The sequence below is a fragment of the Uranotaenia lowii genome, chromosome 2, assembly GCF_029784155.1.
Source record: "Uranotaenia lowii strain MFRU-FL chromosome 2, ASM2978415v1, whole genome shotgun sequence".
Lineage (NCBI taxonomy): Eukaryota > Metazoa > Arthropoda > Insecta > Diptera > Culicidae > Uranotaenia > Uranotaenia lowii.
Genome location: NC_073692.1, coordinates 245,213,800 through 245,240,697, shown reverse-complemented (window position 1 = coordinate 245,240,697; position 26,898 = coordinate 245,213,800). Strand labels below are relative to the sequence as shown.

The 26,898-nt window shown below is 38.4% G+C and overlaps 2 protein-coding genes across 4 annotated transcripts in view; one reads left to right on the top strand and one right to left on the bottom strand.

Annotated features, from left to right (window-relative positions):
• The first annotated feature begins 1,569 nt into the window (after nucleotides 1-1,569).
• On the top strand, nucleotides 1,570-13,018 carry LOC129744505 (multiple epidermal growth factor-like domains protein 8). Of its 2 annotated transcripts, none has more exons than XM_055737065.1 (5): nucleotides 1,570-2,243; nucleotides 2,325-2,904; nucleotides 2,965-3,198; nucleotides 3,445-10,261; nucleotides 10,538-13,018. In XM_055737065.1, exons 2-5 carry the CDS (start codon nucleotides 2,467-2,469, stop codon nucleotides 11,710-11,712), a joined length of 8,664 nt encoding a protein of 2,887 aa, XP_055593040.1. In that variant the 5' UTR covers nucleotides 1,570-2,243; nucleotides 2,325-2,466; the 3' UTR covers nucleotides 11,713-13,018. The 2 variants fall into 2 exon arrangements, with proteins under 2 accessions (XP_055593040.1, XP_055593041.1); XM_055737066.1 differs by having other exon boundaries at nucleotides 1,570-2,247.
• Nucleotides 13,019-17,388: 4,370 nt separating this feature from the next.
• The window catches only part of LOC129750181 (glycerophosphocholine phosphodiesterase GPCPD1), a 78,557-nt gene continuing 69,047 nt past the window's right edge, over nucleotides 17,389-26,898 (bottom strand). The window contains exons 3-7 of one of the 2 annotated variants that reach the window (XM_055745433.1): nucleotides 24,468-24,781; nucleotides 23,561-24,331; nucleotides 22,984-23,451; nucleotides 22,779-22,925; nucleotides 17,389-18,053 (exon numbers count right to left, since the gene is read on the bottom strand). In XM_055745433.1, the coding sequence (XP_055601408.1) occupies nucleotides 17,811-18,053; nucleotides 22,779-22,925; nucleotides 22,984-23,451; nucleotides 23,561-24,331; nucleotides 24,468-24,781 (1,943 nt within the window). In that variant the 3' untranslated portion in view covers nucleotides 17,389-17,810. Of the gene's footprint in view, nucleotides 18,430-22,778; nucleotides 22,926-22,983; nucleotides 23,452-23,560; nucleotides 24,332-24,467; nucleotides 24,782-26,898 lie in introns of both variants that reach the window. The other variant, XM_055745434.1, reaches the window with a different exon arrangement.

Sequence of the window (26,898 nt, the reverse complement as noted above, 5' to 3'; positions counted from 1 at the left end):
ACCTAGTAGTGAGTTAGAAAAACTAACTTTTTTAATATCCATTTTAGAGCTATATTGTCTGAGAAAAGTTTTGAGCTTGTACCAATTCTAGCAACATTGCTAAAGAAGTCATAGCTGTAACATTAATCGTTTCAAAGTTATGACAATTTAAAAAAAAATAACATCAATTTTCAGTTTTTTCAACATAACTTTTTTGCGCGTGATTTTTCCTATAAAATATGTTCTAGAGAGTTTTGAAGGCAGAAAAGTTGTACACTTTTGCTGAATATACTGTATAAAAATTTAGAAGTTTAAACGAGATATCTTAAAAATACTTAACAAAAATAGTCATTTCGAACTGGTCATATCTCCCGAGTTCGGACGAGTTCGGTTACATATTTTACAATTTTGCATTCAGAAAAGTATCGCCTTTCAAACAATATACAACTCAAAGTGGCCAATTTTGATCTTCATAGCGTAAATATCAATAGAAGTGAGCCGAAAGTGAAGTTTTTATACTAATTTGAGCATAACTTTTACTATTAGGCTGCAACATGTAGGATTCCTAACAGTAGGCTTACTTGAACCACTTGGACTTGGGATGGTAGATGGGCTCAAATTAGTATAAAAACTTTATTTTTATCTCACTTCTATTGACATTTACGCTATGAAGATCAAAATTGGCCACTTTGAGTTGTATATTGTTTGAAAGGCGATACTTTTTTGAATGCAAAACTGTAAAATATGTAACCGAACTCGTCCGAACTAAAGAGATATTACCAGTTCAAAATGACTATTTTTGTTAAGTATTTTTAAGATATCTCGTTAAAACTTTAAAATTTTTATACAGTATATTCAGCAAATGTGTACAACTTTTTTGCCTTCAAAACTCTCTAGAACATATTTTATAGGAAAAATCACGCGCAAAAAAGTTATGTTGAAAAAACTGAAAATTGATGTTATTTTTTTAAAAATTGTCATAACTTTGAAACGATTAATGTTACAGCTATGACTTCTTTAGCAATGTTGCTAGAATTGGTACAAGCTCAAAACTTTTCTCAGACAATATAGCTCTAAAATGGATATTAAAAAAGTTAGTTTTTCTAACTCACTACTAGGTAGATTAATCAATTTTTCAAAAAACTAATTTTATAGCCCTTGTGATGTTGGCCATTTGTCTCGAAGACACTATAGGTCTAAAACGTACCGTTTCGGCAGAAAACAGTTTTGATCGCCTTTTTCATGTTTTACCCCTGTGTGCGTCGGCTGCTTCATACATGTAGCGACGTCTGAGTAAAAAGTAGCCGGACTCTAAGTATTTCAAATTTAGCGAGTACAGCTACAGCTGTATAGTCTCGACAGGAATCAAACTCGAATCTTCTAAAGCCTAGTCCACACTAGGCAACATGAACTGCGATTTTTGTTATGAGACGAACTTTGTTGTCTGTTGTTGTTGTTGGAAACCTAAGACGGTCTCAGTGTCTCCCGAAGAAAATGGGAGACGCTGAGACCGTCTCGAGACGAACCGTCTCCTAGTGTGGACTAGGCTTAATATTACTTCTACACCTTACCACTTAACACATTTCGCGTAGCTTCCATCATCGCATCATGTTGAACTCATGGAAAATTCATATAAATATATAGTATTAAGTCAAGGAATATTCCTTGGTATTAAGTGATGTTTCTAAAGTAACAATTTTTATTAGGTGAGTGTTTATTTATTTCCTTCGAACAATTTACGTGAAAATAAATTGGATAAAAAATATTATACAGTTTTTCACGTATGCCGCTACGTTCAGATCTTTTTGCGTGTAATGTCACAGGTACTTCAAAGAACAGACTTTCATCAGCAAGTTTTAAATAATTAAAGTTTTTTTTTATCTGGCATCACTGTAGAAATGTTAAATCTGAAAAATGCATCAGCGTAGCGTAGTGCAGTAAACATATCAAAATAGTCAACTTTTTTGTGAAAACGTTGTGTAAAATACATTTTTACTTATAAGAATAGTGTCAGTTGCTAGCAGGGGCGATAAAGTTATACGAGAAACATGAAAAACTTTTGCCGACACAGGCAGCGAATGCAAAAATTGAATTGAACTACCGATCACGATTGTTTGTTTGCTTTATTGAGTGGGCGAAAGTAAACATCGAAGAAAACAACATCCTGGTAATATCCGTAGCTTATCCATATCCAAAAATGGTTCCGAGGAGGAACGAAAATACCCAAAACCAAACGGTACATTGAAAACGTTGATCATGCCAAGGTAGGTAACGTACCTGTGCCTCTTAATCGCAGATAGGTCAAGATAATTACCATTTTCCTCCGTTTTTGTACATATGCATAGGTAACATCATTACTCTTATCCGACGCAAACAATACTCGGTCAAACAGAACCGAACAGGGGGAGGCTGGATATACCCCGGGGAAAGCAAATCACTACAATTCCTTCTCGCATATAATAGTATAACTACAATTTAGACAGGAGAATGAAACCACTGCTATCAGCCCCATTACATAAAGCTTATTTTAGTTTTCCTTTGCGGAAAAGTGTCAATATCACCACCAGAATGACGATACTGTTGGCCATTCTAATAAGCGTCTTTTTGGCTTCGTCCCGTGCACTGACTTTGACAAAAAACCACCAGCAACAGTCGTGTGATAAAACAAGAAGAGTGTTTACGGAGCCATACGGCGAAATAAGTGACGGTCCATCCGATCATAATTACACACAAAATTCGCATTGTGAGTGGCTGATAAAAGCTCAGAATGAAATGCAGTTTATTACACTCACTTTTCGTAGCATGGGAACTGAATGCTCATACGATTATATTTTTATCTACGATGGAGATTCTTTTCGATCGCCGCTTTTAGGTAGTTTTAGCGGAAAAACCGAACCACAGCGTGTTATGGCCACCTCTGGAAATGTGAGTATCTTTTAAGGTTCCATATATAAAGAAGTAACAAATTACTTTTTTTCGTTTCAGATGCTTATTTTACTGTACAGCGATACGAACTATGTACTAGAAGGATTCAAAGCAGAATTTTCGATAACAAACTGCCCTAATAACTGCTCAAATCATGGCAAATGTGAAGAAAATAGATGCAACTGTGATGGCAATTGGATTGGAAGCGATTGTAGTGTTGATGCTTGTCCAGATAATTGCGGCAATGAAGAGGGCAGAGGCCGGTGTTTGAACAGGAAATGCAACTGCTCTAAAGTAAGTATTCTTGCCTCCAGTTACTCCTAGTGATAGATGTGCAATTAGTTGCACAATTGGCAATTGCTTTTCAACATATTACAAACCGTATTTTGTAAATCCTGTAAGGTCGGGTAATAGACGAAAATCAATACTGCTGTCTATCTCATTTTTCAGCCAGTTCCATAGAGTCACTATTGAGATTCAAGTTGAGATTTCCTTATAGCTTGAGTGCTAAAACCTAACCCGATATTTTTTCATTCGCAGGAATATTCCGGCCAATCTTGCAGCTTGCACAAAACTCATCCTGTTCCGAACGAGTGGCATTGGTTGTCAAATTCGAAGAATGGTTTCACTCCTCGTGCCGCCCACACGGCCGTATACTATACACCGACGAATTCCCTTTACGTTTTCGGTGGCTATAATTTGAACCAAGTATTGGATAGTTTGAACATCTATCGAATGGACACGAGCCGTTGGGTTAACGAATGGGGAGTGATACTCACTGGCGAGGATCTTGATGGCGATGACACACCACCAGTCAATAGTTTTTCAGAAGAAATTGGTGAAATGCTTGGGCTTACAAGGGAGCCAAATTTTTTCAACAATTTTATATACTCTCTGGCGGACAATCAAACAGGTCCTTTTGGAACAGCCTTTGGAAATGATTCGCGTCCTGGGGGAAGATATGGCCATGCTGCAAGTACCATACCAGATGGTTTTGTAATATTCGGTGGAAAACTAGCTGGAGGTCACCTGGCTAATGATTTGTGGATGTATAATATTAGTAAAGCTGGTGGAACTTGGATTGAACGAGCCGTAAATTCCAAAATCCTCCCACCTTCACTAACCAGACACACAATGACGCTTGCAAACGATTATCTTTATGTATTTGGTGGTGCGCTAGAAAATGGAGAATTCTCGTCTAAATTATTTAGAATTAAACTGATGCCAGACGTCAATGACGATCAATGGGAAGAAGTAATACCAAGAGGAGGAAAAACACTTGATCTTCGTATTGTTGCACATACAACTTGTTTTCATAAACACACTAATTCACTCGTAGTCTACGGAGGTGTTGTGGCTGGAGTTGCAAGATTTTCAAAGTTATCCGACCGCATGTTCACGTTTCAGTTGGACCATTTGCATTGGACAGAAATAATGTATCCTAGAACGCCATTGAGGGATGCGTATATACCTCGTGAAAGAGCCTTCCATACAACAACAGTGATCGGCAATTACTTGATAGTTTTTGGGGGATATACGCATCGCCATAATAAGGAGGAAATTTGCTACGATAATCAAATGTATCTCTATCATCTGGGATGCCACAATTGGATAAACCAGGATGTTTTGGGTTCCAGTAGAAAATCGAGATACCCAAAGCAACAAGGTGTATTTGCTCATGCAGCTGCAGTACGGAATGGCAACACACTTTTCTTAGTCGGCGGATATCATGGTAATGTGAATGGAGATTTGCTTGCATACACTCTTCCTCCTATGCTAATTGTTGAGGATGAGGATTCGTTTGAACCGGAAGCGGCCTGCCCAAAGCACACATCCGTAACGGAATGTCTCTCGGATCCCGAGTGTGGCTGGTGCTCGGCCGATAGCATTTGTTACGGTCGAACCATTGGAGCGAATTGTACCACTAATTTGCAAACAACACGATGCAGAGGAATATGTCCTGTGCTGGGCGATTGCCATTCTTGTCTCATACACGGAGCTTCGAGTAATATAGGTTTTAAATCGGTAGCGAAAAAGTTGGGCCTTGACAAATGCACATGGTGCGTGCAGAATGCACGGTGCCATCATAAGGACGATAATTATGGAGTATGTGGCGAAGACACTCCTTCACAGAATCCCGGTTGGTGGGGATCTAAAGGTACGGAGATTGTATCTCCAGAACAGTGCACACCTATGGATACACGACCAGGACTGACATTTCTTAAATACCTTGATCCAGTTGACTGGACGATGCCAGACTATGTTATGATTGTCAATGCCACGATGGTTGATTTCAACACTCCAGCATTATCGCATACGGAATTATCATTCAATGGACAAATAGTGGCCAGATTATTGGGTTTTCTTAGACCACCAGCCGTATGGGAAGCCGCTGGCGAACGTTTACGAGTTTGTGCAAGTAACTCTCAAGCAGTACTTCGGATGGCGTCTACGGATATAAACAATCCAAGAAAGAAGCTGATGTCAGTAGTTACTGCTAACATTTCTGCCAACCAGTACGTTTGTGAAATGGCCCAATGGCGAAGTTTAGACCCACGATACCGAGTAATGATCGATTTTCAAGCTAAGCGAAGCATGAATTCCTTACAAAGTATGCATCAGCAGATCAGCAAAATGGGTCTTCAGCACAGTGCACTTAGTCAGGACAATGCAAAAACATTCACATTTGAGTTTCTCGAGCCATATTCTAATGGATCCTGCGGTACATACCGGAACTGTTTACACTGTTTAGCGGATTCCCTGTGCGGTTGGTGCGAAATGAACAATCGGTGTATATCACGACAAGAAAAGGAATCAGTAGTTTGTCGAAATGGAGATAACTGGCGTTATTTAACCGTTCAACCATCGCAGTGTTCAAATTGTTCAAATTATATTTCATGTGAACAATGTATTCAAGCTGGTCAGTGCGAATGGTGGGCCGATGATGCACGATGTTCTAGAAAAGGTCGATCCGTAACTGCCGTTACTGAAATAGATCAGTGTCCAGTACCTTGTTATTTGAGAATCAACTGCTCGACCTGTCTCAACGAAAAAGGTCGATGTGTATGGTGTGAGGCAACCAGTCAATGTTTCAGTTTTTCGGTTTATACGAGTGAGTATCAGTTTGGGCTTTGTCGAGAATGGTTGGACCAAACAATGCCTATTGGCATGCCTCAAATTCCTGAACCCGGTGGAACAGAGCATACAATGCAACCAGCACAACAATGCAAATCATGCGCGAGTCATCGCAATTGCTCCCATTGCTTGCGATCATTAAGTTGCGGTTGGTGCTACGATGCGGAAAATCCGATTGATGGAGTTTGCATGCAAGGAGATTTCAACAGATCAACATTTGACTGTCCCACCGCACTAAATGTAACTGTCGAGAAAACACGTTGGTCCTACGCACAGTGTCCTGATGTAGATGAATGTGAGCTGGGACTGCATGATTGTCACGAACAAGCAGAATGCTCCAATACACATGGTTCATACACATGTCGCTGCCGTAAAGGTTTTCTGGGTGACGGTGTACGGAATTGCATTCAAACCTGTTACGAAACCTGTGTGCATGGATACTGTTCCGGTGGACCAGATTACAAATGCCAGTGCGATCTCGGCTGGACTGGTGTTGATTGTAGCCAAAATTGTCAATGTAACAATCACTCTACGTGTCTCCAAGGTGTTGGTAAATGTGATAAATGTATGAACTGGACAGAGGGTGAACACTGCGAAAGGTGTAGCTCTGGAAGTTTTGGTAATGCTACTTCTGATCTTGGTTGCCAGCCATGTGATTGCAACGAACATGGCAACGAAGCTTTGGGAATTTGCGATTCTCAAAGTGGGGAATGCTACTGCCAGGATAATACAGAAGGACTTAAATGTGAGGTTTGTAATCGAAACTTTTACGGTGATCCTCGGGCAGGTGGTCAATGCTATTACCAGTGTGAACCAAGAGGTGTTTTAACACATCTAGGGACAGAAGGAATTGGGTCGTATCAATCACACCGATCAGCTAGAGGTGGAGCAGAAGCACGCGAGTGTCTATGGATAATAAGTCCATATGTGAAACCTGGAGGAGGAGAGTTGAAAAATGCCATCATTCAATTTGAGATTGAACCACACGATATGAATGTGACATGTGGTCAGAATGCAGTGTATGTTTATGACGGATTGCCGGATCTTACGGGAAGTACGCAGCAGAAGCAACTTTTGGCTGTATTTTGCAGTGAAGACAAAAGCCCTTGGATAACAGAAGCTCGCTCAGGCCATCTAACTATACATTACAAGAAAGGTCGACCTGGACAAGGATTCAATGCAATCTACAGCGTTATGAGTTGTAGCATCAATACCTGCAAGCGTCCATATGTCTGTGTCGATGATAAATGCGTTTGTCCGAAAGGATTTGCTGGGCCTCGTTGCTCGCTCAAAACCTGCCCATCGGACTGTAATGCAGAACTCAAGCAAGGTGTCTGTGATGTGGGCTACGGTAGGTGTATTTGTTCTATGGGATATGGCGGAGCAGATTGTTCACGGATATTGCGACCTTCCAACATTGTTTTTACTGAACTGTTCAATTCCTACCTTATCTCGGACACCTTTGAACATTTGCGGAAAACATTGCCGCGTTTCGGACATACTCTAGTAGCAGATCGGCGAGGTTCGCTATGGATGTTTGGAGGATATTCACTTTCCCATGGACCGCTAAACGATATTAGACAATTTGATACCAGAAATAATACGTGGATGCAAGTTACCGTAGACTCGGGACCAGAAGATCGAATGCCACTTGGTCGTTATTTCCATGCAGCAGAGATAATTATGAGCAAACAAGCTATATTTATTTATGGAGGCCTTTCGCGAAACCAATCATCCCATATAGTGCTGGATGACTTTTGGCAATTTGGCCTTCAAACGCAGCGTTGGAGTATGGTTACACAAACTGGGTCAAAACCGCCTCCGTTGGCAGGTCATACCATGAATTTGATGAAGGATGCCGACAAAGAAGTACTGTTAGTTATAGGTGGATTCTCTGTTACTACCGGCAGCCAGAATAATATATGGATGTTTGATTTGAGCTCAAATAGCTGGTCGAAAGTTCTAACTAGTGGTGCCAAGCCAACCAGTATTTTTGGTCATAGCACAGTAAGCCATCCGTCGAAGCAAATTCTATATATCTACGGTGGAATAGTTTATTTTGAAGGAAGAACAAAAGTATCCAACAAACTTTATGCTTTCAACTTTAAAAGTCTACAATGGACCGAATTACCGGTGTTTGTCAACAAGCCTTCTGATTATGTTCCTATTGCCAGATACCTTCATTCAGCAGTTACCACCGATAATTACATGCTTGTTTTTGGAGGAAGATCACAACCGGGATCGGTGGGTGATACAATTGTTGCGTATGTTTATAAATGCAATCAGTGGATAAGACTGAGCGGAGATATTGAAATAGTTGGTAGTTCTTTTGGTGATACATACGCCCACGCGATGACACAAGATCCAGAGTATGACGCATTTTACGCAGTCGGAGGCTGGGATGGAAGTAGCTACAGTCGTGTTACTAAGATCAATATGCCACCAGATTTGTGCGATTTGTGGAGCAGCTCAAAATATATCTGCAGACAGTATATGGGATGTAGTTTCTGTGCTGTTAAAACATTGGACGATTATACCTCACACTGCTACTCTGTGGGAAATTCAGATATTTGTGATGCTCAAAATGGAACGCTTTCGTTTAACAATGGGGCCCCATGTGATGATGAATGGATTTCCAAGCGAAACTGTTCATTATTTAGTAGTTGCACTAGCTGCCTTGCATCTTATCCTACTCACTCGGAAGAACGACCAATATGTCAATGGTGTACAAACTGTGAGGGTCATGGGAAATGCCTACCATATGACAAGGAATGTGAAAACGACAAACAATGCGCTGCAAATCAACAATCAATTCGTGCTCTTGACAATTGTCAGTTATTACGCTGCGCAGCATCAGATTGCGACAGCTGTCATTCACTACCGAACTGTTCGTGGACACTTAAAGGAAACCAGTTTCAATGTACTCAACGTAATGAATCTGACAGCAACAAGAAACCAACTGCCTGTCCAGTTCCCTGTCATTCCCATACAACCTGCAGCAGTTGTTTGAGTCAGTCGTCCTCCGAAGGTGGCTGGAATGACTGTCGCTGGTCAACGCAATTAAATGAGTGTATTTCACCCAGCTATCAACCACTGTACTGTGCTGGAAGCATTTGTGGTCTTGTGTTGGAACCAATTGACGCCAATCAGTGTCCCGAACCATGTGACTCCTTCACACAGTGCGCTACATGTCTAAGGCACGCACATTGCGGATGGTGTTCCCATAACGGAACGGAAGGGGACGGCGTATGTACGGAAGGATCACTGGACAGTCCGATTGATTATCCCGCTTCCTCGACATGCGATGTAATATATCGAGTTAAGCATAACATAACAACGATTGATCCTGGTGATAGATTTAGTTGGAACTATGTCAAATGTCCACCAGAAAATGAATGTGCCAACAAGCATCATAATTGCAATATAAAATCGGAACGATGTGTGGATCTGCTTCACGGTTACGAATGCCAGTGCGCCGAAGGATATCGGGCCGATGCCTCCGGAGTATGTGTTCCGGTTTGCAAACACGGCTGTGTGCGTGGAGTTTGTATCGAACCTGACAAATGTGAATGCGACTTTGGATATGTTGGAGAAAATTGTAGCATTCAGTGCCAGTGCAACGGTCACTCGAACTGTGCGGGACCCGATCAGCTGGATCTTTGTTTGGAATGTTATAACAACACATTAGGAGCCCAGTGTGAGAAATGTATGCCTTTCTTTGTACGAGATACTCGTAACAATGGAGAGTGCATTCCGTGTTCGGACTTCTGCAACGGTCATACAGATTTATGTATTGGGAAAGATATGGAGCAAACAGTTCGTAACATGACTCGGAATGAGTTGATAAATATTCTCAAGGAAGGACCTCAATCAGATGCTGTTTGCTTACGATGCGGAAATTACACATCTGGAGATAGGTGTGACAGTTGCATTCTGGGTTATTTCCGGGGAGCCACAATGGCTCGCGATCCATGCAGGCCGTGTCAGTGTCACGGCCATGGGGATATGTGCGATCCTGTTTCTGGGGAAAAATGTAACTGTGGCAATAACACTGAGAGCGACAACACTTGTTCAGCGAAGGGCAAAAATTTGGCTTATAGTTGTTGGTCAATGCAATGTACTAAATGCAAGGACTCGTACTCTGGACATCCATCCAACGGTCATCAGTGCTACAAACACATAACGGTGGAATCTCGTATGTGTTTCGATGCGAAAATTATTGGTAAGTTTCATCACTCAATTCGTTAGAAATCGTACAATTCAAACTAGATATATATTTTCCAAGTAATGATCTTTTTAAAAAGTTGTAAAGCCAGTGCCATATAAGTAAACATATAGGACTAAATCCACACGGCACCTAACTCGATGGGTTGTTGATATTCATTCAAAGTGATGTTACTCATCCAGAGTGTATATTAGAACCGGGTGACGCGATGTGTGGATTAACCCTTGCGAAACGTCAAATTTTGAAATAAATGTTTTACTTTATTACTTGCAGATGAGTGTAAAATAAAGCCACAACCGCTGAAGCCTGGCCAAACAGTGTTCTTTGTGATTCAACCGAGATATATGAACGTCGATATTCGATTCATAGTGGATGTAACGCAAGGAGAATTGGATTTTTTCATGAGTCCCAACGATGAATCATTTGTCGTTCATTCAAATACCAGTTCTGGTCATCATGATATCTTTTTAGACAACCGCTACTCCTGGCATCATGACATCGTAGACATCGATTCCGTCGAAAGCATGAACATGTACCCGTTGAACATAAATGGTAACTTTTCTGACTTCTCTTTCGATTCATCCTTGCCAATGGGAGGATCGTTTTCCCAATCACAATGTCGTATGGAAAACGAAAAGTTTTTCTATGTTAAAGATAAAATTGCAAAGGATCTGATAACATATGTTACTCTTTATCAGTGTAATTCTCTACTGAGAGTTTTTGAGTTGAAGAATAGATTAGTTGTGACTCTACCTCACACGATACACGCATTAGGTCAAACAAAATTCTATATAGCTTTACGAGCTCGTCCAGGTTCAAATGCCAACTATGGACTTGTTTTCTTCCGTCAAGATCAATTACACATTCATCTGTTTGTGTTCTTTTCCGTTTTCTTTTCTTGCTTCTTTTTGTTTTTGGCAATTTGTGTTCTTGCATGGAAGGCCAAACAAGCCGCCGATATGCGTCGAGCTAGAAGACGCCACGTTGTTGAAATGTTACACATGGCGAAAAGACCGTTCGGTAAAATCAACCTTTCGATGGAAAATCCATCAGAAACGCCAGCTAGCCATCGCAGGCGTGGTCGCAGCAAACATCAAACACAATTGCAGCAAGATGTAGCTCTAGTAGCATTAGAACCCACATCCGATAATATAGCCGCTGTGGGAACTGTATTCGTGCGTCTTCCAGGGAAACAGAAATCGCAAATGACTTTAGCATTAGCTTCTTCGCTTGTGGTGCTTTCAAGAAACCACACTACCTATAATAGAGCCTTTCACAGGCGAAGGGGATCATCCCACCACTATCAACAACAGGGACAAAATTTGCAACAACAGTTGCAACCTATACAGCCTGGTCCGGTTGGCCAACAGCAAGTGCCGCCAATGTTTGTTGATCTACAACACGAACAAGTTCCACTCCAACCCTTGGCTTTGAATAGGGGTCAGTAGATATTCTACTTTATTCTTTTTAATTAATGAAAGAAATCTTGAGGTCATGACTTGATTTTCAGCAAAGTTTAATTCTACTGTTCATGACTACCTTGCAATTCACATCACGTATCAAAGATCCTAGCATTTTTCTTTAACCAGGGAGTCATGATGATTGTAGCAGACATTGTTTTTGTTTAAATAATTTGCGCCCGAAATTTCATGATATTACTGAAAAAGTATGCTAAACCACGTACGACGTCATACATGGAAAGTGGTCCCTGCGTAACATGTCCTACTGTTGATTTTTTTTTTCAAAATTTCTCTGAATATTTTGTTATTCACTTTATTGGATAGGCGAGTTTTATGTTTGCGATTACAGTTGTTCTTTGTTCTCTCTCTGGTATCCCTACTATTTTTTTTTTCAAACGGACGCACTCTCATATGAATCTGTGATTATTGAAGTTATGTTTAAATATGGAAATAAATCCATAAAGCTCATCGATAATGTACAGCTCGGTTTAGGTCTTTTTTTTCTTGTGTATATAACCACTAGTAATCAAAGAAAAAACAAAATATTGTGTAACAAACACACAGTCACCCACTTGTTTGTACTCGAAGCACAAACACACACACATCTATGATGAATGTGGTATTATTCCCTAGCGCAACAATCAGCAGACAATTACTGTGGTATGATAGTTATAAATACAAACTAGATTGTGTTTTATTAAACTTAGATAAGGTCATTCGTGTACAAACTATGATAAAAGGTAGCACACTATAGTAAGAATAATTTATTTATAAAAAAAACGGATAAGATAAATAACTTATAGAAAAAAAAAATCGCAAATATGAAGCATGAAATTCAAAACACAAAACGCTGTCCATGGATCTCGAATGGAGTTTGAGCTGATGATAACTAGTAATGAGTGCAATGTAAGAGTTAGGATAGTTTAAATGCCTTGGCATGTTGCTCACGTTGGTAAATATAGTTTCGCTGAATGTTCATGATATTGTATATCCTTTCCAAACCGATTATTTTTGAAATGGTAGGAAAATCATTCAACCAGAAATGGGTAGCATAGTTCAGCTGTTTGAATTTCAACATTAGCATCATATTTATCATTCTTTCTTTGAGTGATTGCAGAGAAAAGCAGATTGTATAGTTTTTTGAAAAAGTATTAAATAAAAGTGTTTATTTTTTGCCTTTGTTTATTAAAAATACAAGTATACCCTGAATCTCGTTATAAAGGCATGGATCATCGGTATGAAATCTTAACAAGTTAAAACGATGTACATTAAACCAATAAAGACAACTAGATGTAGGAGTATGAAAAATAATAAAACTGATTTTTTTTAATCCTTCCAGAGATAATATCACGAGAAAAACTGAACGCAAATCACAGCGTTTTCCGTTTTCTTTTGTTTTACCACAGTACATAGAAAACAACAGGTTGGCGCATTTTCGCTTGATGCCCTCCATCAAAGTCTTTACAGTGACATCCGGTACCAGTTTCTCAGTTTTTTTTCATTTTCTCAACATGTACTTCTCGTCTTTGACTGTCTTCTTGCTCTTCCGAAGTTCCAGCTTCATAATTGCCCACCGGGCGCAGCTCCGGACAATTTGGCAGGTTCATGTCCTTTGGAACAAAATGGACAGAATTGGCCCAAAATAGGGGAGCTTCGTCGTGCTGCTGCAAGATAGGCAGAAGGTGCTTCTCGAGGCACTCAGATTTGTAGATCTCGTCATATACTGTGCCCTTTGTCACGAAAGGCTCACTCCTCAGTCCGCAAGAGTAGATGGCCTGCCAAACGAGATATTTGGAGGCGCACTTCGACATTTTATTTTTCCTTCATTTGTCGTCCACATCGAACTTACTCTTGCCGGTGAAAAACTCCAACCCCGGAATTCGCCTAAAATCGGCTTTTATACATAATATACACACTTAATCTTTTCTCCTGTGGTCGGGAGGGTTTCGTCCTGTATTTTCAACAGCTGAAATTACAGGACGATTTCAGGACAGAAAATCACTACAGGAAAACAACTGTCAAATGCACCTGTAGGTACGAAACGGTGTTTTCCTGTAATTTGCAGGGAATTTTGAATTGCTCCTGTGAGCCACCTCGGGTTCTTTCCGAGATGTTATGAAATTTTGAAATTTTTACTCCTCTTACCCTTGCTTTTCGGAAACTTGTAATGTTTTTCAATTAAAATAAAGACATGTTTTTCATTTTATAAACCAATTTATTAATATTTTATTTTTCACATTAAAATTACTTAGACGCTACTGCCCCCGCGGCGGGAATGTCAGCCGTTTGTTAAAAAAAATGAATAAATTGAAACCACTTACACGAAATTTTGGTGGGCGAAGCATTTGGCTGGTATTCCGGAACTACCAGTAGACGACTTTCGCTGTCGCGCTTGGGACCCTTGTTGGATGACCTACCCCTGAGGAGCGGCTGTTGGTTGGTGTTGATAATTGATGAGGGAGCCGGATTTCTTGACTTGCTGGCAGCCATCTTCAGCTTCTCTGGAATCAGCAATGTCGGTCGGTTTCGATAGTGAGGTGATGTTGTACAAGCTACGATGTGCGTTTCCACTTGTTCTTTTTACACTTTTCAAAGGTAAAACTTTTCGAACAAAATTTCGCGCAGCAACCTGAAAAGCCCGGGATAGACAAAAATTCACAACGGACTTAGCGTTTAATTGTCGCGATTTGAACGGAAAAAGAAAGAATGTTTGACAGCGACAGAGAAAAGGAAAACAAATGTATCTAACGTGCTACAGGAGCACATTGTCTGTTTTTCAGGAGATTCCTTCGAGTTCCTGTGCACTCGTAGGAATTTCGTCTCATATTTCAGGAGTAATGAAGTGTCACGAGATTCGAATGGATTTCAATTCGAGTTTCGTGATGTCTAAGCAATTTCCCTGTGATTCGTTAAACCATAATCCCGAGCGGAATAATTGCAGTTTTAGTGTGTAGGGGAGATGAGGGCATAACGAGCACCCGAGGCATAATGAGCACTCCATTTTTCTACATAAGTACGTATTTTCTTAAACAAATTTTAATGAGGACTTGTTTCGTACTACCTATAGTATTAATTTTTCACCAAAAAAGAAATATCCTTTTCATCTTTACAGAAATATTAAATAATAACCAGCTAGGTTCTCAAGTGACGAAAATATTATAATTTTTGAGCACCACCAAATAAGCTTTTATGACCTTTAAATCAGCTTGATCTGAAATGTACGCACTGCAACATGATCTACACATTGTTTCTCAATTTTCAGCATCATAAAATTTTTGATTTTTCACTTGAATCAATTTTAAAACACGTTTTTACTTAAATATGTTGACTAGGGGCATATAGAGCACCATATTATCGAGGCATAATGAGCATCTACTGCCGTAGAATCTAGCAGCGAATTAAAATTGATTCATAGAGCCACACCTTGACTAGTTTTCATCCGACGATTCAGTCTATTGGTAAGGTGTCGGAGAGGTAATTAAAAGACTCGAGTTCGATTTTTTTCCATTTACAATTCATGATCGCTTTTTTTATTGTTACATTTTACGGCTAGTAGCATCATCCTCCAAGCAAGGCACATAATGTATGAGCGTGCGTGAATTGTTTGTATTCTACAAACAGACCTAGATTATTTTGTTATTGCTTTGTTTGATGAATCTACGACTCACCTGACTTCATCGAGTTGAATTCGCTGCTAGATTCCCCGGCAGAAAACGCACATCTTGCACTGATTAATGGTGGTCATACTGCCTCAGGGGGGGTGCTCATTATGCCTCTACAGTGGCTGGATTTCAGCTTTTGGCAAATTTTTTTAAAATGCATTTTTTAACGTTTTCATCTAGTTTTTCACGTTTCAGCCCGTTAGGGAATAGGCTTTTCAAGTGTCTGAACACGAAACAATAATGTAAGCTCCATATTATAGCTATTTTCTATGGTTAAATAAGCGTTTTCCTTAAGGTGGCCATTATGCCCCCATCTCCCCTATGTTTCGTCGTCCATCACACAGCAGCCATATTTTGTCAGCAACTTGTCGTAGAGAATCCGTGCCCGAGTTATACCATGTTTTGAGCATCCCAATAAATAAAAAAGACGTTTGGCGTGACGTGTTAGTTTGAAAATTTCAAAATGGAACCATTGTATTCACTGCATAAACAGTTTTTTTTTTTTTTTCCAAAATATGTATGAGCACTCCAGTTATAGAAGGGCATGTGAATCTCTGCCCAAAACACAGAATTACCCTGACGTTAAGAAAATATTTTTTTGCTATTTAGTGTTGAAAAGTGAACATTTCGACCATTCAAACAGTATCGAAAAAAAAGCACTGAATTCAGTGTCAAAAAGTATATTTCACGAAATCAATACTAATTTTATGAAATCGCTTGGTACATCTTTGTACCTGAAAATAATCAAATTTTCAAAGGTGATGGAAAGTATTAGAGACACATAAGGTATCAAAGAAGAAAAAAAAGAACATAAGCCGTAATGTTATGAATTTTTAGAAAAAAGATACAACAGCTCGCCGGCAGGACTTGAACTCGCAATCTCCGCTTCAGTACAACGGCGGTTAGCCAATTTCACCACGGTGAACGTGAACAACCGTGGCAACCGTTCTCCAATTTCTCGGGCACCCCACGTTCGCCAGATCACGCTCCACTTGGTCTAACCACCTCGCTCGTTGCGCCCCCGTTCGTCTTGTTCCTACCGGATTCGTAGCGAACACCTGTTTTGCAGGACAGTCGTTCGGCATTCTCGCAACATGTCCCGCCCAGCGTATCCGGCCAGCCTTCACCACCTTCTGGATACTGGGTTCGCCGTAGAGTCGCGCGAGCTCGTGGTTCATCCTTCGCCTCCACACTCCGTTCTCCTGCACGCCGCCAAAGATGGTTCTTAAAACTCGTCGCTCGAATACTCCGAGTGTACGCAGGTCCTCCTCGAGCAATATCCATGTCTCGTGCCCGTAGAGAACAACCGGTCTAATGAGCGTCATATACAGGTTACACTTCGTGTGAGGGCTAAGTCTTCTTGACCGCAGTTGCTTGTGGATCTCCGGATCTCACGGCTGGTGTCATTGTCTGCGGTCACCAGTGAGCCGAGATAGACAAAGTCTTCGACTATCTCCAGCTCGTCGCCTTCGATGGTGACCTTGTTATTACTGGACAAGCGGGTTTGGTCGGTCTCGGATCCGCAGGCCAGCATGTACTTCGTCTTGGACGTATTAATCATCAGCACACGACGTTATTATCCAACTTGTCAAAGCCGCGTTGGATAATTGAGACGAATTATGAAAAAATCGAATTTTGTGACAAAATTGTTTTTTTCAATAGTTTTTATTGTTTAAATAATGTAAGAAATAAAAATTCAATCTATTAAACTTGCAAATAACGGTTCGTAGGTATTTTTTCTTTATAATCAAAACAGAGTCGAAAAGAAGTACTTTTGGACACTGTTTTTATCGGTAGAAAAAAAGCCTTTCCAAAACCAAACTTCATAATGAAAAAAAAAAATTAATACTGAGTTGCAAAATAGCATTTTGTATTGGTTAGAATTTGTGGAACATCGAAAAACTAGGTGGAAACAGCTAAATAAATGAGTTATTATTGTTACTTACCTTGTAGGATCTAGCGAATGGAATGTGATAGTAATAAATAAGCCTATTTTCTTTACTTAAGGCATCAATAGATTTTATTACTATTTAACAAAACAAACAAATGTTTGTATATTGAAAATATTTACATCTTTTGTTTTTTATTATATTATTGTTAAAGAATTTACTATTTCATCTAATCTTTGAATTTTTTGGAGAGAATAGATTCTAATTAATATTTTTATTTGTGTCAAAGTCCTACTCCTAACTGCGTCTTAATTTCGTGGATCTGCATTTAATAAAAGCGCCAGAGTGAAAAAAATAACAACACAAATAACTGATAAAAAGATTTATTAAATTCGGTGTTTCATACTATTATTAATCGTCCATGAGTTCTAAAAAATGGTAAGATCCATGTCGTCCGCGTTTAATGGTTTAACGTAAATTTAGTAAATAAAGCGAAGTTAATTCTGTGTCGTTGAAGTAGCCATAACCGCACATACTAAGAGTCAGTACAAATACAAATTGACGACTTATCGGTAGTATTTTTTGATGAAGCGCTTTCTTCTGTTGTAGATGACGATTTCTCGGTAGCGTTTTTTGACAAAGAGCCTTCTTGGGTTGCGGATGTTTCAGTTGATCTGCGGAAATCGTAACTTCTACCGTGGTCCAAGCGATTTTCGATATTTATTTGTTGTAAAAGAGCAGCTTGCGATTCCCGAGCAGCCACTAAAAAGACACTCTCCTACGAGAAAGATAACGTCATTTTTAAGGATGATTGGTTAGGTGTTCAATATCAGCGCTATCAATGTTTTAATTCTACTCAATAAGGTAGAATTGGAATCTTTCGAAATCTTATACCGAAACATCTAACAAAATTTATTCTAATGATTTTGAACATTACATTTAGTACGTTGAAATAATCGTTTAAAGTGTTGAAACATCAATGTTAAGTTGTCTGATACCACGTTTTGGTCGACTGGTTTCACCTCCTATAAGACAGACATACAGAAAAACATCGATAAAGGTACACGTAAGGACGAGGCACAGAACAAGTAGTTTGTGTATAGTATCTAGCACCCATTTTAACCGGTTGAAATTCCGCTTTTTTCTCCCTCAACCTGTTGTTTCAAAGCAGCCAAAGGAATAGAAGAAAAAAAAATACATCGATCACTTTTATTTTAAATTGATAAACAATCCAATTCCTATCGATGGATGAATAACACTAGTTTACAGCATTTTTGAACTCAGTAAACTGAAGGTAATTTCAAATGTGAAATCGAGCGCTGAATCCGAAAATGAAATTCAAAAAAATCTCAGGAGAACCGTTTTTGAGTTATGCTCCAAATATGAAGTTTCGAAAAAATTAAAAAAGTTCTTGTACTTAGATTAAAATATCTCGGACGGCATATAAGTAATTTGAAATCCCTCTTTTGCATATTGAAGGTGAATAAGTTTTCTATCGATCATCTGAACACTGTTTTTGCATTTGACCAACAGTATTGCTGATATTAGTGACTTTATGAGAAAAAAAAAATATAAAAAACGCATTTTTTTAGAGAAAATTTTGTTTCAACGAAAGCTTTAGACTCGATGGTAGCATTTAAAAAATCTGATTTTTTTTTGCGCTTGAATGTCGATTTAAAACAAAGATTTCAAGTGGTTAATTATCAAAATCGGTGGAAAACTGAAGAAGTTATGGCTACTTTACCATAACTGAAATTTTTGGAGTTTTAAATAATTTAACGAACCGCAGAACACTTATCATAGTATAGGAAGAATGAAACATGATAAATCTCACTTGCTCCATGTCGAAATTATTTATTAGCTTACCAGAAGGTCACATGCCAAGTTTCAGGAAGATCTGACCACAGGAAGGGGTTGCTTAAGTCTCAAACGTGAATAAAATTTCGAGGTATTTTGCCCGGAAGGAACGAAAACTACTGGTTTTTCATCAATAACTTTTTTCATCACTAGCTGATTGTTTTTTATGGTTGATTTTCTTAAAGCCCAAAAAGAGACAAATATTTTACCCCAAGACTGTAACTCGATTGGATTTGAAACAGAAAAGTTATAGCGGTTCAAAGATTGTATTTTGGTCGAAAATTATCGTATAAAACGCAATGCGTAAAAAGTACTCATTGCATGTTGGACAAAATTTGCGGCCTTTGAACCGCAATAACTTTTCTGTTTCAAATCCAATCGAGTAACAGTCTTCGGGTGAAATATTTGTCTCAATTTAGGCTTTAAGAAAATCAACCATAAAAAACAATCAGCTAGTGATGAAAAAAGTTATTGATGAAAAACCAGTGTTTTTCGTTCCTTCCGGGCAAAATACCTCAAAATTTTATTCACGTTTGAGACTTAAGCAACCTCTTCCTATGGTCAGATCTTCCTGGAACTTGGCATGTGACCTTCTGGTAAGCTAATAAATAATTTTAATTTGGAGCGAATGAGATTTATCATGTTTCATTCTTCCTATACTATGATAAGTGTACTGCGGTTCGTTAAATTATTAAAAACTCCAAAAATTTCAATTATGGTAAAGTAGCCATAACTTCTTCAGTTTTCCACCGATTTTGATAAATAACAACTTGAAATCTTTGTTTTAAATTGACATTTAAGCGCAAAAAAAAATCAGATTTTTTAAATGCTACCATCGAGTCTAAAACTTTCGTTGAAACAAAATTTTCTCTAAAAAAATGCGTTTTTTATAATTTTTTTTTCTCATAAAGTCACTAATATCAACAATACAGTTGGTCAAACGCAAAAACAGTGTTCAGATGATCGATAGAAAACTTATTCACCTTCAATATGCAAAAGAGGGATTTCAAATTACTTATATGCCGTCCGAGATATTTTAATCTAAGTACAAGAACTTTTTTAATTTTTTCGAAGTTTCATATTTGGAGCATAATTCAAAAACGGTTCTACTGAGATTTTTTTGAATTTCATTTTCGGATTCAGCGCCCGATTTTACATTAAAAATGTTGGTCAGTTGATCAAGTTCAGGATTTTTTTAAAATTTTGTAAACTAGTGTAATTAATGGGGTTATTTGTATATCCTTTTTTACAAAGATTTCTAAATTTGTACGCTCATATGCATCTGTTATGAGAGTGAAAAAAAAACAAAGCATTGCACCAAAATTCTTTCAAGCTTAGAAGATTGATAAGTTTTTGAAAATGAATTGGATAAAGCGAAACGAACACAATTTGAATGAATGAAAATGCTAATAAGAATGGAAACTCGCACTTAAGCATGAAAATAATTTAAGTGTTTTGTAATTTGTACAATTAATTATTATTAATAAATATTATCGCACATGAGATGTTGTAATGTTATACGAATCACGATTTTCTCAAATGTTTAATAGTCTTTGTTTTGCGTATTCTCATTGAAAATACACAGTGAGAACACACTAGAAACTCACATCCTAACTATTTTTCATTACTAATTTCTCAAATATCTCCAATCAAACCGAAATAAATTCAAAAATAAAAAAAAATACAAAAAATAGCAAAGTTACAGGAATTAAAAAAAATAAGTATGTACAAAAATTACAAAAAATGCAAAAATAGGAAAAAAAAAATGAAAGTGATAAAATGTAAAAAATTGGCAAAAATTACATTTGACGAAATTGGACAGCTCCACAAGCTCCAACAAAAATATTATTATGTTTCCTTAATACTACGAAAACCAGTTGTCTGAAGGATATCTTTGTAAAATATAGAGTGTCGCATTAGATTAAGTCGATTTGGGGTCATTTTGGAATTCCTAAAACCCTGGGGTTTAAAAAGCCTCGCTTTGGTTCAAACCTCATCCATGATTTTTTGCAGGATTTAATAACGTTTACATGAGTAAATTTGAACTTTTAGATTTGTTTGTGAAAATTGAATATTTTTTACTGAAAAATCAACATCATTTTTGTTGCTTCTGTGGAACCGAGCCTGCTAATGGTTTTTGTGACAATTTATAAATTCTCTAAATGAAATTTCCCTCTGAACAACTTCATATCTTGTTACGAAAAAAAAGTTATTGACTGTTTATTAGGAGTATGTCTTTTCAAAATTAAAGAACAATAAATTCAATTGACATCACTGTTGGGTGCCTAGCAAGGTGCTGCCTGAGAACTTTTCATACAATACTTTTTTTTTACAAATTTTGTATGAAAAACGCGAAAAATTGTTCGGAAAATGTCACATTTTAAGTACTTCTTGTAAATGTGGTTCTCACGCGATGCAAATGAAATTCCAATATATGGAGCTTACTGGAAAATTCTCTGGCTACAATTTTGTCCAAAACGGAAAAGCTGTAGGAGTAGCGAAAAAACAGTTACACGTCCAAAATAGAGCATTCTTCAATTTATGAAAATAATCTAGCAAGACTGACAGATTTTCCGTCCAAATTTCAGAAATATTATTTAAACAAGAAGTTGTTGGTTGTTGAGTCTTGAAATGTTTTACCGAATGAAATGATCTAAATTAAAATTGGCTCAACTTTGCGTAACGTTTTCTTTGAAGTTAAGTCAATTGTATGCCATTAACACATTAAAGACCGCGAAGAAATTTAAGCCGAAATTATTCATTCATTCAATTTAGTGTCGTAGAATTACCGAAAGTGTTGTGTTCAATGTTGTAGAATAGATTTTTATTATTAAAATCATGACATTTATGTTTCTAAAAGTAGGTTGGGCAAATCCAAGTCAGCTTAAAAGCTCTAAACTTCAACATTTTTTAAGCTGGTTTGTATTCTATGTTTCTGGAAGAGATTTCCTTTTGAACTGTACTACATTCAATTCGTAACACGGCATCAATAAATGTGAACATAAAGTTATCATTGTTGAGTACTTAGACGCAATCAGGAAAGACGTGGACTCCGATAGTGAAGATCAGGAAACTTTTTGATGTATAATTTCACCTTCAGTTTCTTGTCGAGTATGTAAAAATTTTTTACATCTCGAACTGACTTCAACAACTCCAAACAACTTTCTATATTTTAGAAAAAGTTTTATATATTTAGAAATGTTTATGTTTAATTTTTTCGAGCCGTCGACTTTTAAGTTTTAAAATAACAAAAAGGGGGGAGGGATTTCCCAGGGTTACGTAATTTTCATGGAGGGGGGGGGGGGTGTACATCGAAAATTTGCGCTTTGTGACATACGGGATCCAAAATGTGATTTTTTCGCGTTACGCAATTTATGGCTATTATTTTATCAAAACAAGAAACCTGAAATGCGCATATATATTTCTTATGCTATCAAAAAAAATGGATAACTGAAGTCCTAAATTTAATGCAATTATAAATATTTACAAAAAAAAAACAAATTGACTTGCAGATGATGATTCAACAACGCACTCAAATACATTTAAAATAAAACATTGTCAAAGACATAACATTTTAAAAACATCACAAAAACGAACACAACAACATAAACAAAATGCAATCGGAAGAAAAGTTATCATTATGTACCTTGATGGCTTTGTCGGAGAAAACATCCATTTTATCGTAGATGATGGCATGAATTCCAAGACTTTTCAAATGTTTGATGGTGTCTTTACAGTTGTTCTCATCGCCCCAACAGAAAATAATCAGCCCCTTTTCCGTGGCCAGATTGATCTACAAAAAGAAAAGGTTAAATGTTTCCACATTTCAAAGCATCGAATCAGTAACTTACCTGGCTTTGGTCTCGCAGGAGATCCTCGGTATGGGCAACGATTCCCAGCAGTTCGGTCGAGTAGGCATTTTTGACGGCCATCTCGATTGAATTGCATCTCGGGTCGAAATAGCTTTGGTAACGTTCGGTGACCCCCAGCGTTAGAAACATTACCGGATAAAGGTTCTGCTTGAGGCGTAACATGGTGCAAATGTCGGCATCGAAACACGAAAATACAATCCGCCGATCGCCAGCTTTCTCTAGAACGACTTTCAAAATACAATCAACGTATAGATTCGAATCGAAATGTAAATCAGATTCCATAGTGCCGTCTTTCAGCTTCTGGGACCATTTAATTTCAATGTTGAAGCCGCAGTGAGGATCGATCTGGTCCAGGGCGTCCGCCAGTTGAGGGAACGGCTGATGCTCCTCGAGATCTTCATCGTTAAACCTTGATTCGCGATTTCTACCCTCTACCACATGGTAGACCTGCACTCAAGGGGCAATAATGTTACACACAATGGGAAACAAATTCGATTGCAAATGGCTTTCGAATGATTGCTGTCTTTTTATGTGGTGTCGGAAATGCGAAAATTACCTTTAGATTTTTAAGCTGCTCTAGAGTAAGTTCATACATCGGCAGTTCTAGCATGTCATTTGTTTCTAGAGTAGTTTTCCGCTTCAAAGACACATAAATATCGAAATCGTGATAGATCACGGGCACAAGATCTTTGCTGAGCTGCACGTCGAATTCTACCATATCAGCACCATGCAGAACGGCTTTTTTCAACGAGGCAATTGTGTTCTCGCGTATCACGTTACCATCAATAGTTTTAAAGCTTGTTCCAGATCCTCGATGCCCCACGTCAAGTCCAGTCCAACGTTTGTTCCAATAGCGAATGTACGACTTTTCTAGGGTGCAGCCTGGTGAAAGTAACGGTGTCACTTTTAGATATTCAATACGCATCATGCCTAGAGGACGATGTTTGCTAGCACAGGTCACTGCAAGTTCAAGAATCCCCTCCGATTTTTTCAACAAGTTTGGTAGAATATAGTGATAGCCTAGATGGTACGGTGGATCACCATCATTGGAACGGGAGCTGTGAGTATATAAGTCAATAAGATAGGCTACGTTTTCGGGTTCTGCGACCGTGACATTGATAGCTACGAAGTCGTCAGCCGTTATTGGACAACCAAACTGAGATTGTTGCTGATAGAGAGGTTGAACGTTCCGAAGCGACACAACCTCTGTGAATGCATAGGCCGGATGATCGCTGCCATTTTCGCGTGTATCATTCGACAGTGATTCTTCCAATAAATTCGTTAAACTTTGGGACTCAGAATTTATGCGTAGATTCATCGGTGTAACCTAAAAACCACAATTCATAATAAACAACTTTAAGAGATCCTTAATTTTCCTTTTACATATATCTACGATAAAATATTAGAAGTAAAATCTAACCAACGACCTTTCAAACTTAGAATCTATGAAATCATAATCATACCTTAACATAAACTTCTCGATTACGAGGTCGCTTGAATGAGAACGGATTGTCGAAGAATTTAAATTGTACTATGGTTTCGGTGGTGAGCCAGCCCTTGTCCAGCCTGACAACACCATCAATATCACCGAGGGTGTCGATTGCCCTATCCGGTTCCTGGGCAGCGTCGATCGGAATGGTACGGGGCTTCAAATGAGTTTCGAAACGCCGTACATGGACATTCTCGCTGCTCGGATCCACTGAGCATATCAGGTAACGATACACAATCGTGCTCTCACGAGGTAGGTCAATGTCGAGATACCAGATATTGGGATCTCCTGGAAAAGAGCAAGGCAAAGGAAAGAATACAGTTTAAGGCACTTTAAGTTTAAGGGGTTCTAAATTCTAAATAAGTGTTCTCTTTATACTAATCAACTTATACTACTTCGCACAACAATGAAAATCGAATCCATCGTTCTGTGAACGAATGAAAAGAGCATCAGGCAATTTGATCGATCCGTCTACTACAGGTACATACTTGACATTTGAATGAGGAGTTGCCCTCTCCCTATTCAGAGCGAGTCACCATAAAGTGGCTCAATTGTCCTAATCAAATTTACACCACGCTTACCACTTACTTGTCCATTCAGATTCCTGTCAGTCCAATTGAACTAATGGGGCAACTAAAGTGTCTGGCAGAGGGGAACAAAACGCTCAAGCACGAGATTGCCAAAACACCGAACATACAATAATTTGGAGAAATTCAATAAATAACACAAGGCCTAAAATCGTGTTCGGACACCAGAAAATTTCAATATACAATTTTACATAAATATCGAATTCATCCAGCCTTCACAGACATTTGATACTTCTTAACCCTCCAAAGCTGTTCGGGTCAATATGACCCGAAACGCACATTTCAAACATCTTTATCATAATTTCAATTTACTGCTGAACTGGTAATTTTGACAGACCAAGTATGTTCGATGAAAATAATCACCAAATCAACGACAAAAGGTTAAAATTTGAGTTTTGAAAATCGGTTCATTGGGTTATGAAATACAGCTAAGCAAAGCCAAAATCGGTTGTCGATTTTTTAAAGTTAGATTTTTTTCTACCGGAAAATCTGTGATAGCAGTCAAAACTTTCATTGGACCCAACATATCTATACCCTGTCAGAGATTTCAAACATCAATGAAACACTAAAATATAGAAAAGCTGTCTGAAGTTATGAGTATTTTAAAAATAATATTCATTTTTCGGACTTTTTACTTTCTGAACCAGTTTTTGATAACCTGGTAATACATATCGACTTTATTTTGAAATGCTAAGTAATAAGAATAAATTACCTACACAATGAATATAATATCATCAAAATCGGTTTACATTTACAGCCAGGAGAACGAAATCAAACTACAACTCAAATTTTCCCGAAACTGATATTTAGCGAACGGCTTTGGAAGGTTAATTGCGCTTCATTTTCTTGTTTACCATTGACGTTTTTGTTCATTTTATATGTGGAGTTTAACAATTTGTGTAGCATATTTTTCCCAACAGCTTCCCAAATAGTCACTCAGAAATGTCGCGCGCCACGCTTGCAGTGCGGAAATGACCAATTGTCCGCGCTACGTACACTTAACTATGCTTGGTCTCCATGCTATACCCCTATACCTACATAAATATTTGCTATACGAGAAAGAGGCAACATTTTAAGGTTCAATCAGTTTTTGCTCCATCCAAATTTTTGTTTAAAAAAAACTAGACACATCATGTGTTTGCCTAAACCACATCGAAGCAATGCAGTAAATTCTGAATTTATAAGAAATATTACAAAAAGAATCCAAATTTTTTCCCGATTCACATTTTTGTACGGTATTAAATTCTATAAACACCTACATGTTTATTAATAGTATTGATTACAAGAAGTCTGTATTTTTATCATAAACAGTCATAAATCATAAACAGTGTCTGTGCAGACCTGTCCGGAGCTCCGAAGCTCGGTAGCAGCACCAGAGGGCCACCGGATCACTAGCTGCAGCGGGAACTGCACGCACTACTCGGCTTGCTCGTTTGCTCACCGACCGACTGACCGACTCCCCGCACGCTTATGTGGGATGACGCGGTATGCGTTTAACCCATTCACACAGAGGGAATGTATGATGTACATACCCATACATCCATTCGTGCGTCACACAGTGTCATAAGTTAACTCTGTGTAAATCTCATTGTAGTATCCTGATCAGAGGCCAGAGCACTCTCGAGCCAGTGTAAGCTCAATCATGGACGTAGTTCTACCTCCCCGTGGTGCAGAGTGGAAACGTGTCTACAGAATTGACCAGCTGTAGATGTACGGCCAAGAGAACTACACGTCACACTTGGTACAGTCAGCTGCGACGAGCTGCGTGCCGAGGGTGACAAAACGTGGTGTGACTGGGCACCCTGGTACCAGTGCTCA